General features: G+C 37.5%; 1 protein-coding gene across 1 annotated transcript in view; it reads left to right on the forward strand.

The window, feature by feature from the left end:
• The window catches only part of myo15aa (myosin XVAa), a 179581-nt gene that overhangs the window by 113477 nt on the left and 52513 nt on the right, over positions 1-13591 (forward strand). The window contains exon 51 of the mRNA XM_034191347.1: positions 6007-6209. Coding sequence (XP_034047238.1) covers positions 6007-6209 — 203 coding nt within the window. The remainder of the gene's footprint in view (positions 1-6006; positions 6210-13591) is intronic.

A 13591-nucleotide genomic window follows, 5' to 3' on the forward strand; every position in this document is an offset into this window, starting at 1 on the left:
AGTTGGGGCTACATAAATTTAGTTGATGGGAATCTTGCACATAATTGAATTGAGTTCATCCAATGCATCAGTTTGGTTTTTTTTAGTGTGATCTGCCTGCGGTCTTTGGTTTTGTTTGTTGTCTGACTTGTTTGGGTTTGCTGTGATAATAAACCTGTATGTCACTCTGTCTCAGCTCCTGTCACGTTAAAACCCATGGATCATTTATCTGTGGCAAATCCTAGTCAGCATTAAATATCACTAGGGCCTTGACTTTTGTGATTCTGCTTTATATTTAATTGTATTAATTTAGGAATAGCACACAATACAAAATACACATAGAAAGGAAATAGAAAACAAATTAACATTAGGTAACACTTTATATTAACTGCACGCTATAAAGCATTAGTAAAGCATTTATAAAGTGTAAGTAAATGTATAAGTAACTACTTGTAAAGCATTTACAAAGCTTTCTTTTTTATTAGCTACTCATTGTAAGAACATAAATAGATGGCTTAATAATTGTTAATAACAAAATATGTAATGTCTTTATAAAACATTTATAAATGATTTTAATTCTCCATAAACCATTTAAGAAATGTTGATCATTAATAGTTCATCATTTACAAACGTAAAATCAGGCACTAAATGAAATCAAATCAATTTTATTTATATAGCGCCAAATCACAACAAACAGTTGCCCCAAGGCGCTTTATGGGTGATTCTTTAACTACGGGCACTATTGGCCTTGTAAATGTAATTTCCACCACACCATTGCCTTACAATATAAAGCGCCTTGGGGCAACTGTTTGTTGTGATTTGGTGCTATATACATGTGCTCTGATGTCACTGTTTATCTCCATAGAAACTACCCAAACAATCTTTCATACAAACTGTTTAAAGGGACATTACAGTGTTGTGGTGGAAATTACGGCAATAGTGTGGGACAACTACATTTTGTTTAAAAAAATCACAACAGTTGTATGACATTGAATACCCCAATTATGTTTTGATTATTTTACTTATATTTTATTCAGAGATATTTTAAAACATTAGAAAAAATGTTTCTTTACCATTCATTTTTATCATTGAAGATCAAAAGTCTGGGTGTCGGACAAGCACAAAATGGCAATATTTGCATGTAATGATGCTGGAAAAAAGGTGAAAAAGTCATCAAAGACTACTTGAACAAATTTCTTAACACACTTTCATTGTAAAGATAACTATTTTTTCTGTTTTTCATACAATATGATCAAAGGACATAATAATTGCCCGTAGTCTAAGAATCACGCTTATATTGTAAGGCAAAAGCCATACAATAATTCATTCATTAGTTCATTCATTCATTCAACACTATTCATTAGTGATAAGAAATACTTTACAAATCAAATTTTTATTGTCTTTACATTTTTCCTCACAAATTAAGTCTTTACTAAGCATTAATAAACCATTAGTTGATGCTCAATGTATCAGATATAACATTTGTAAAGAGCGCATTAACTACTTATCCTTATTCCTTAATACTTTATGTATCATTTGTTAATAATGTACAAAGCTCAAGTCTCTTTCCCCATCACTATAAGTATGCCGTTTTAAAGATTTTATGTATGTACAACTTTGTTTTATAACTCATTTGTATATGTTTAATATATATTTTATTCACGGTCTCAAAGTTGACATTCACTTTTATATCTCCATTTCTAAATGCTTATCAACGCATTAGTAAACTTAAAAATACTATTATAAAGCCTTTACAAGCTGTTAGTAAAGTATTTGGTGTGAGCTTAACTAAAGTGATGGTTAAATTTGTTTTATAACTCATATGTATATACTTAATATATATTTTAATCACAATCTCAAACAGTTGACCAGTTCACTTTTATATGTCGATTTATAAATGCTTATCAACGCATTAGTAAACTTAAAAATACTATTATAAAGCCTTTACAAGCTGTTAGTAAAGTATTTGGTGTGAGCTTAACTAAAGTGAAGGTTACATTTGCATTATAACTCATTTTTTAGATGTTATTTATATGTGTTAGGGTTATTTATATGTGTCAGAGTCACCAACAGTTGACCAATTCACTTATATATCCATTCACAAATACTTATCACTGCATATTTTGTTTTGAGGAATTTGTACGGCGGTATTAGATGAGTGCGGGTTCATTCGTCACAAAATGTTAAAGTGTTCAGTTAGGAGGTGGTGTCGATTTGCGAGTAATTGCGCCACCATTAGTTGCTAATCAATATCTAAACTTGTGCCGCTAAGCAATAGCGGCTAATCGGCTAACTGGTATTAAAAAGAAACTAATGAGGTTTTACATCTGACGATATAAATTCACATTGATCAAGTGGGTAGCCTCTCGGATGGAAACAAAGTGTCCACTTCATGAATTTCAACCTTAGAATACATTAAGAAGTTAGATTTGGTACGAAAACGGTTAGCCAATGCAGCTTTAGCCTAGCTTTCGCTAACACTTACGCGCGTAGCTGATTAACCATTGCTTTCGGTGAAGTGTCTGCTGGGAAGTGTGCGTGAGAATACCAGTGATTAAGCAGCATTAGTCCATACGGTCTGAAAAAATGGTTAAAACCATCTTTCTCCTCAGATGTTCGTTGACAATGAGAACAGAAACAGGAAATGTCGTAGGATGTCTTCCTCGCCATTTTAATTTGTTGAAAATTGTGTGAGCTGCTGCCATCTGTTGGCGATATAGTATCATTTGCACTTGGTGTTGCAGCCATTTGTCGGTGAGGTAAGTAAAATCACATCTTATTTGGTTTGAAAAAATAGGTTTATATTCCTAGAAAAGATTGGCTGCCTAAAATTAAGAAATGTATTTAATAAAACGTAAAATAAATAAACGATTGGGTGCAAAAAATTAAGGAATTGAATAAAATAAAATAAACATAAGGACTAATAAATAATCATAAATACATAAATAAAATAATAATAATAAAAATAAAAAAGATGGCACTGGGAAAAAGCGCAATATGAGGACCTCCTTAATTGCAGGTACAGTATTTGAGAGAGCTAAAAAGGAAAAGAGGAAAGAATTAGAGAGCAGGTAGCAGCTAAAAGAACAGAAGAAGGTGATGAACCACCAATACGTGCAGAGAGAAGTAGTTATTGTGGGGTTCTTAAATGGTTTATGGAGAATTAAAAAACATTCATAAATGTTTTATAAAGACATTACATATTTTGTTATTAATCATGATTAAGCCATCTATTTCTGTGCTTACCAATGAGTGGCTAATAAAAAAGAATGCTTAATTTGTGAGGAAAAAAATGTAAAGACAATAAAAATATGATTTGTGAAGTATTTTTTATCACTAATGAATAGTGTCTGATTTTACGTTTGTAAATGGTAAACAATTAATGATCAACTTTTCCTGAATGGTTTATAGAGAATTAAAAAAATTTTTATGAATGTTTTATAAAGACATTACATATTTTGTTATTAATAATTATTAAGCCATCTATTTATGTTCTTATCATTGAGCAGCTAATAAAAAAGAATGCTTTGTAAATGTTTTACAAGTAGTTACTTAAGCATCTACTTACACTTTAGAAATGCTTTACAAATGCTTTATAGCATGCAGTTAATATAAAGTGTTACCTAACATGATGAGAAAGAATCAGGAAGTGATAATACAATAACATGCTTTTGGAGGGCGGTATGCATTTTTAGAGGCCCGATGTCCATGCCCAGTCGCCCAAAATGACCGATATTCGCCCTCGCCTAACTTGGGCGAATATCGGTCATTTTGGGCGACTGGGCATAGACGTCGGGACTCAGAAAATGCATACCGCACGACAACTGCATGTTATTTGTATTATTATCACTTACTGAGATACACAACACGTGGAATCACATTAACAATATTTAATGTCATTTCAAAACGCACAACACCCAGCAAACACTTATGTAAAAAGTTGGCTCACTTTAACTTTTGTAGTGTTGGCTGGTACCGCGCTGGTCTCCAAATTCACCAGGGCATCCTCATCAAGCTGGCTGCTTTGGCTGCTGTTCATTGTTGGACTATCCATGATAAAATCATCCAGAATATCCATATTGGTACCAACACACACTTCTCTCCTTTTCATGTTATTGTCTGTGGACAGTTCTTGGGTTGCGCATGCTATGACATCATCACTTTATGCACAGCGGTCGGGTATCCCAATACCCGCCTGTTACTGCGGGCAGGTATGGACAGATAGCGTAAATGTAAATCTATGCTATCGGCCCAGCAGCGCCTCAGTAAGTAATAATAATGTTCAACACTGTCATCTGTTCTGCCTGTGCTGATGAATAACACTGGATGAAAGAGGCAAAATAATAATTTTGGGTTCTTTGCATCTTCCGTTTGTGCAGTAGCATGTATGATATTGTAACTGCATTCTGCAAATTACCAGTACCTTGTACAAAAACAACATATAATCTCTTATTACACTCATATGTTCCTGATGCATGTGAAGTTAGTTTTCTGAGCTGTTGTGTTTCCTCTGCTCCCACACAGTATCTTATGCTGCTGCCCACATGCACTACTGCACTACACACACGCTGGCTGCCTGACATTCCTTTGGATTTCTGTGCAGCATTTGTTTGTGTACCTCTGTGTGGAAATGAAACAGATGTATTAAAATTAGAATGCCACAAAAAATAAAATTTTATGTATGCTAGATTCATTACATATAAACTAAACTGTTTCAAAAATTTTGTGTTTTAATTTTCAGAATTACGGCCCTCAAATTACACCTCAAAACACAGAAACCATGTATTTCAAAATATTAGAATATTTCATTTCAAGTTTGAGTTACTATTTATGCACTATAAATACCATGAATTTATCAGTCTGGTTCAGTACACACAACCACAATCACAGGGGAGAATTCTGCCTTGACATTTCCTAGAAGAGGCAAATGACCAAGTGATGGTCTAGTGGTTAAGTGGTAGGCTTGAGACCAGAGGATCCTTGTTTTAGATCTCTGTCAGGCCAGAAAATCACTAAGGGCCCTCGGGCAAGGTCCTTAATCCCCAAGTTGCTTCTGATGTGTTGTGAGCACCTTGCATGGTAGCATCCTGACATGAATGGGTGAATGCGAAGCGTCATTGGAAAGCATTTTGAGTTTCTGATTCATATTGAAAAGCAGTCCATTTCAAGACACTCACTGAAACCCTTCACAATGAGGAGAAGTCACGGAAGGTCACTGCTGAACGGGCTAACTGTTCACAGAGTGCTGGATCAAAGCCTATTCAAGGAAAGTTGAATAGAAAAGTGTGGCTGGAAAAGATGCACCATCAGCAGGGATGCTCACAGCCTTGAAAATATTGTCAGGCAAAGCCAACTGAAGAACTTGTGGGAGCTTCGCAAGGAGTGGACTGAAGCTGGAGTCACTGCATCAAGAGCCACCATGCAGAGATGTGTCCAGGAAATGGACTGCAGGTGCTGCATTCTGAGAGTCAAGCCACACCTGAACCAGAGTAAATGTCAGAAGCAAGCAGGGCTAAGGAGAAAAACGTGGACAGTTGCTTAGTATTTCAATGTCCTCTTTTCAGAAAAGTCAATCTTGCATTTAATTTGGAAATAAAGGTCCCAGAGTCTGGGGGAAGACAGTGCCTCTCTCTATGGGGATATTGTCAAGAGGAAGATTAGAGACACTAGAACCAACAATCCAGATGAGCTGAAGGCTGATATCAAAACTACCTGGGCTTCCATAACACCTCAACAGTGCCACAGGCTGATTGCCTCCATGCCAAACCCTACTGATGCAGTAAATCATTCAAAAGGAGCCCCAACCAAGTACTTTTCTGAACTTTGACATTTCTGTATTATGAATCCTTTCTGTGGATTGATCTCTTACAGCTCCAAAATCTGGAGCCTATCATAGCCATTTCACCTTTATATGTAATTAATCTATAATATACAAAATTTTCACTTGTTGAAATACCTGATTAAAAAATTGCACTTTCTTATAATAATGTAATTTTTTTGAGATGCACCTGTATATACTCTATGCAGGGTGGCGGTTTGGAGCTGTGTGCGGAAAGTCTGGACTCTTTCCACGTGAATACGTCCATCCCGTTGCTGCTCCAGACTTCCTGGTCCTCCCTGCTGAGCGGGTGGAACCTCGTGACAGACAGGGACGAGTTGCTGCCTCTGCTTCTGTTGCTGTTGCAATGGGCTCAATGGTAGCTGCCCATGAGCTTGACCTGTCCACTGAGGTAATGACCCTGAATCCCAAAATAAGTTAATCTGCATTTACTTCTAAATATATTTCGAAGTCTGCACCTAAAATTTATGGGGGCCAATAACTCCATAAGGTTTTCAGTAGGTCTGGGACATGAATGAATTAATGAACATTTTAACAAATTAACTTGTGCTTTAATAGTTCCACCATTAATGCACTACAGAAAATAAACCACACTTTCATTTGACTTTACAGGGAATATTGCAGCACAAACAACAACACAGCTGGGCAATTCCATGAGACCGTTGCATCTGTTAACGCTTTCAGTGGTCCTGCTGTGATCTAGCCATCCTAGAGAATTATGGTTTTCCCATTATTTCTTCATTCTATTGAGAATAAGAAGGCTCTGATGGCTAGATTGCAGCATTGTCATTGAACTAGTGTGTTGCCCATGGGGATCCACGGGCTCTAGATTGGGTAAATAAAATAGGTAGTTGACATTTTTCAAGGGTGGCAATAAATTATGCAGAGTTTCTATAATGAGTTGGAATGGAGTGTGAGTTCACAATTTTTTAGAACCTTAGACCTCAACAGTTTTTAGAAAACTCAAACTTTATTTCCTGTTAATTACATAATTTTTTAATGTTAATTTACTGTCTTAATGTATTCATAATTTGTTTAGGTTCTTGTTACTGTAGCCCCCCTTACCCACGGTACTAGGTAAGGCCTCCCCCTAAGTTCTTATATTTAGTATTAGAGACTAATGAAGGTCAACTACATTATTTAACTTACTGCTTCTTAAGTCCCATGTACCCTTCAAAGTACTATATTAACTCTTAATTCACCCTTTTAACACACAGTGGTCAAACCATAGTCACACACACTTTCAAACTTTGCAAAATAACCAAACCATAATTAAGGTTGAACTTGTTTACTGAACGTATAACGCGCAAACATACATATCATTATGAAACACATCTCATCCCAGATTTTGCACTATAGACTCTATGTGAGGGGCCCACTCACCAGTCACACACACTCACACCAGCCAGCTTATTTATGCTGCATTTACACATAACGACGACAAGTTATGAATGCCATGAAGTATACATTCTTGGCCGCTGATCAGGAATGTTTTGATTTGAGGCAGAGGCATCAGTTCTCCTCAGGAACTGCTGTAACCTGTTACCATGCATTACTGTTAATGGCACGGTCAAGAATAAAGTTCTGCGCTGTTGCGTGCTGTTCCATGCTATTGTGCGTAACAGCGCATCGTTACATTCTGTCCTGTTGTGAATGAGGTGACTTGTCTCCACACACACCCCCATATTCATCCTACTGTCAGCTGCTGAGTAATTCAGATTGCTCCAGTTTTCTCCTCAAAATCTAGATTAATCCACAGCAGAATGTTGTGATTGCATGCTTAGTTGGGCTCTGTGCCATGGAGTGGCGCAGAGAGGAGGAGGAGACGGAGAGAGCCAGATGTCTGGATCAACGTGGCTCTTGTCTCGCTTGTTTTCCCAAACATCAGGCACAGCAGCAGCAGGTGGAACACCTGCAGGAGCGTGCTGATGAGCACTGGAACGAGACTTTTAGCCGACTTGGTGTCACTGTCCTTCTTCAGCATACTGCAGGAATGAAACTGAATGCGGTGCTGCAGGGTTTAATTGTGCGCACGTCAGAGAAGAACGTTGTCACGCTCTATTAAGGATCACCACTAATCAAGACGGATCAACACGCTCGGTTGCGACCACCACAACATGAGCCGAATGAGGGTGGTGCGTCACATTCGTGGAAGATTTTTTGACAGGCAAAAACATGCTCTACGAAAATCACGAATATCATGCACCAACACACACTATTAAGAAACCTATTCACATGCATTAAGTCACATTAAGAATGTCAGGAATGTGCCAAGAATGACGCAAATATGACATTTGGAATGCGTCCTGCCTATGTGTAAACGCAGCATAAGTTATCAAATCCTTATAGTTGCAGGCATGAGTGATGCTTTGGAGCGGCAAGCCCAGAACTTAATGGCTGCCTCACTCTCGGAGCAAAATCAAAATAAATAGGTACCTGATTTAGTAGTTCAAGAGGTATGGAGTCTTGTCCAAATTCATGTGAAGAGGAAGAAACCAAACCGTGTCCTAAGATGGTGATGCTGTTACCCGTCTGGTGGTCCAAGCTTAAACTTTAGTGAGTGATCTCCAGGGAAAGATATCATCCAAAGGCACACTTTTAGCACTTCACTTATGACTAGTCTTCATATCCAGGCTGGAATGATGAACAGGTAGTCTCTGTAGTCAGCTGAGTTAGCTGAACTAGCTCTCATGCAATGCATTCACTTAGCCAGCAAATGCTAAATGTCCATATGCTAAACCACTTTAAAATATCACAGAAACTTCTAGCTGAAATGTCCACATGTAGCCTAAAAAGCATTAAACAAGTGTCCATTACCGACCATTGAGTTAACGATCAGGAAACTCATTTAATCACTCAAACAGCGGTGCAAATGTTGACTTCAAGGTGCGTTTTTGTGGTCAATCAAAAGCTTCTCTCTCCCAACTTTTTTCACTCGCATCAAGTTACTACAACAACAGACTGGCAGCGATGGTATACAGACACAGGCCTTCCTTTGTTTTATCACAATAAAACAAAAATAAGATACATCAAAAGCATTTTATACTTTACTTGTTTTTAACTAATGCCCAGGTAGTTTTAGCAGTTCTTATTCCTTTAAAACATAAATTAAATGCTATTTACCCATATTTATATGATATATTTTAACTATTCAAACTTTTTAACCTTTTTTAAACTGTAGCAAATCTTGTGAACTTTGTCAATACATTAATATATTTTTCCGGGTTACATTATCATACATACATTATTATTATTATTATTATTATTATTATTATTATTATATTTTTATTCCTTCTATAATAAGTGTTTTCACTTTCTTGTGTCATCCATTTATTTTAACGTATTTAGCAGTGGTGGGCACAGTTCCGCTAGCTATCAAAGCTAATGTTTTCATTATGGGATTAGCTTTTCAGATAACTTTGAAAAGCATTATCGGACCAATTATCTCCCGGTAAGTTTTGGTCCAATAATTTTTAGATCGCTAATATGTTTTTGCAGGGATGTGAATAAAGCATTAACAGTTAAAAACTTTTGTTAAGTCTGATATCAAAGATTTTAGATTTTTTTTTTTGTTTATAGATGTTGTTAATTGTTATTGTGTTTGTTTTAAATGTCAGAAGAAGCTCAGGTTGCTTCTCCAATATTTTCCTGTTTGCTCTACGGTCTCTACTGCCATCTACTGGCCAGTAGTGTTCATGGCAGTATTAGCCCTAAGTATTGAGATATCCCATAAATTATAATTCTTTGCGCGCCTGATAATTGTTGCAGCCTCTTGCTGCAGATAAAGAAAAAATATACATTTTGGTTGTATAATGTTCATTTACAATTGTCGTTGTGGATTCTGTTGTTTAAACCACAGAACTCGCTGGCGCTAAAAAAAACCTGTACGCAAAGGATTATGGGCAAGGGTCTGAGCGTCTGGGTACCAGTAGATGGCAGTGTTCTATGCATTGTGACCCCGGTTACATCAGACGGTTGTCAAATCACAACTTGACTTAGTTATGGCTTTTACCAATTGCTTCTTCTTTTTTTTTACATATAATTAAAATGGCATATTTTACAAAAGCACATTTAAATACCAACACACATGTCACGTCACACTAACGTGTTGGCTTTTACATAGAATAAATGAGTCAACCAGTCAATGTTAGTGGAGGCTCATTTACCCATAATCTCTTTGGCATCTGTCTGTGTTTGTTACAAAACTTCAGAATCAATGCATCATTTAAAATGTAACCCTTTCAAGTTTTTTTGTTTTTAAGGTTGGTGAACTGGGTCCCTGCGTGATTTTTTTTTTTTTAATCCCTCTTTCTCTGCGATTCAGCCAGTGAATTTCAGCTGGAGGTTGAACATGCATGCCTCACAGTCATGTTTTAAAAATTATTATTATTTTATTTGCTTGTGAAGTGTTGTGTGTTGCTCACAAAATGAAAATTAAAAAGCGAAACATTCAGTGCGAATCTGAGCAAAACACAGAAGGAAGAGTGGAGTGTGGCCGAGGACGGAGCTGTGAGGGCAGTGCTGAGCCGCTCAAACCGGGCAGAGAGAGGCAGCAGCCGGCCGCCGTGCGAATAGCCACTCCCCACATACAGTGGAGAGCAGGCAGCAGACGAAATGGTGTTTTTCTAAAAAAACTGACAAACACACTGCTTCACTTTAAATGCGCAGTAAGCTATTTCAGATGAGCAGCATGGACCGTTTTTCTCCCAAAAGCCTTTATTTCACTCTGTGTCGCGTTGGAAAGCTGTAGCTATTGTGCTAATTTGACAGCTTATGCATGCTCTAGTCTTCTTCTATTTGTTTTTCTGGGGATGTTACAGTGCCACACACAGGCCTGGCAAATGTACAACGTTAAACAAAGCTTTGAAGCACAGAATGTGCCTCAAACATTTTTTGTAATCAAATTATTTGAGTTACTCGACTAATCGTTTCAGCCCAACTTGGATGCCCCTTGAATATTTTTGTGTCAAAAGTACGGTTACTTAGGAAGACTCAGATAAGGGTTATCGCTACTAATCTGCAGGAACTTCATTTTTGTGATTGTTTGCAGTGTTCTACAACAACACTATGACAGAGGCCAACAGGAGTTGTTGTGCATATGTAGTCAGTAAACCTGACCCCCCCCAATGCCAAAAGATGTTCTGGCCACAGATGCCAGAGCCCATGGGTTTTAGCCTTGTGGTTCGAGTGCCTGCCTCCCCTCTGGTATATCATGAGTTTGTGCCCCTAGTGGGGCAACACAACATAATGCAGGGGCTAAATGAGCACCGGTTGCATACTTTGATGGAGAGCAAAGTCTTCAGGTCTGAGTACTGCCAGGTTTACTGTCTAGTTGAGAAAATAACTTGAAAATGATGCATATCACTGAAATTAATGGGCCTTTCACACTGAACACATCAGAAGCGTCAAAGGCTTCACAAATCGGTCTAAAAAGCATTATTTTCAATGAGACACGTTGCTTTTTAGATGTGTCAGAAGCGCCGCGTCAAAAGCTGAGCTAAAGCGACACTTCTGACAGGAACGCGCATTGCCGCTTGTCGGCAGGCTGACGCGGTCAAAGTTCAACCCAATCCAACTTTCGACACTCTGAGCTGTGACGTAGCTTTGCGCTGTCCAATAGGAATGATGTGTTGGGCCAAAACATGGAAGACTAGTGGCAGAAACCACTGATCTGTACAAAACAGAAACATGTCACAGGACTGCTCATTTATAGAGCAGTTTTCTAAAGAAAAATCCTTGGAACTGTTTTTCTGTTGTTGTTGGTGTTTGTTACCTCAGAATTTCTGATTACTGTTAAAAAAAGTTTAGAACACTTGTACTTAAAATAGCTAAATAAATCAATAAATGGTTCTTTAGAAACCTTTCATCTGTAAATTAAAACCACCTGTTATTTCAGATTAGATAATTTCTTGTTTAACATAAGGAACCTTGGACATTTATTTTTAGACAAATAAAATAACATGGAAATTTATACATTTTTAAAGTCTGGTAGATTATTTATATCTCATTTCAACCAGAAAAACAGACACTGTAAATAAATACAAATGTTTATAATAAATGCAACAGGAAATAATTTAACAATGACTGCAGTGTGATTGTAAAGTAGGATTTCTGTGACATAAACCTCATGATGATTTTTTATAGTCATTTCAACTTGTAATTACGTCAAAATATGTAATTGCCTTTAATGTTGTTATCAGAGTAAAATATGAATTTGAGCACAATAAGTGGAGAGCTTCTACCTGTGCAAATGTCTTTTTGGCCCATGAGCTTGACCTGTCCACTGAGGTAATGACCCTGAATCCCAAAATAAGTTAATCTGCATTTACTTCTAAATATATTTCGAAGTCTGCACCTAAAATTTATGGGGGCCAATAACTCCATAAGGTTTTCAGTAGGTCTGGGACATGAATGAATTAATGAACATTTTAACAAATTAACTTGTGCTTTAATAGTTCCACCATTAATGCACTACAGAAAATAAACCACACTTTCATTTGACTTTACAGGGAATATTGCAGCACAAACAACAACACAGCTGGGCAATTCCATGAGACCGTTGCATCTGTTAACGCTTTCAGTGGTCCTGCTGTGATCTAGCCATCCTAGAGAATTATGGTTTTCCCATTATTTCTTCATTCTATTGAGAATAAGAAGGCTCTGATGGCTAGATTGCAGCATTGTCATTGAACTAGTGTGTTGCCCATGGGGATCCACGGGCTCTAGATTGGGTAAATAAAATAGGTAGTTGACATTTTTCAAGGGTGGCAATAAATTATGCAGAGTTTCTATAATGAGTTGGAATGGAGTGTGAGTTCACAATTTTTTAGAACCTTAGACCTCAACAGTTTTTAGAAAACTCAAACTTTATTTCCTGTTAATTACATAATTTTTTAATGTTAATTTACTGTCTTAATGTATTCATAATTTGTTTAGGTTCTTGTTACTGTAGCCCCCCTTACCCACGGTACTAGGTAAGGCCTCCCCCTAAGTTCTTATATTTAGTATTAGAGACTAATGAAGGTCAACTACATTATTTAACTTACTGCTTCTTAAGTCCCATGTACCCTTCAAAGTACTATATTAACTCTTAATTCACCCTTTTAACACACAGTGGTCAAACCATAGTCACACACACTTTCAAACTTTGCAAAATAACCAAACCATAATTAAGGTTGAACTTGTTTACTGAACGTATAACGCGCAAACATACATATCATTATGAAACACATCTCATCCCAGATTTTGCACTATAGACTCTATGTGAGGGGCCCACTCACCAGTCACACACACTCACACCAGCCAGCTTATTTATGCTGCATTTACACATAACGACGACAAGTTATGAATGCCATGAAGTATACATTCTTGGCCGCTGATCAGGAATGTTTTGATTTGAGGCAGAGGCATCAGTTCTCCTCAGGAACTGCTGTAACCTGTTACCATGCATTACTGTTAATGGCACGGTCAAGAATAAAGTTCTGCGCTGTTGCGTGCTGTTCCATGCTATTGTGCGTAACAGCGCATCGTTACATTCTGTCCTGTTGTGAATGAGGTGACTTGTCTCCACACACACCCCCATATTCATCCTACTGTCAGCTGCTGAGTAATTCAGATTGCTCCAGTTTTCTCCTCAAAATCTAGATTAATCCACAGCAGAATGTTGTGATTGCATGCTTAGTTGGGCTCTGTGCCATGGAGTGGCGCAGAGAGGAGGAGGAGACGGAGAGAGCCAGATGTCTGGATCAACGTGGCTCTTGTCTCGCTTGTTTT

Source organism: Thalassophryne amazonica, chromosome 16, assembly GCF_902500255.1.
Source record: "Thalassophryne amazonica chromosome 16, fThaAma1.1, whole genome shotgun sequence".
Lineage (NCBI taxonomy): Eukaryota > Metazoa > Chordata > Actinopteri > Batrachoidiformes > Batrachoididae > Thalassophryne > Thalassophryne amazonica.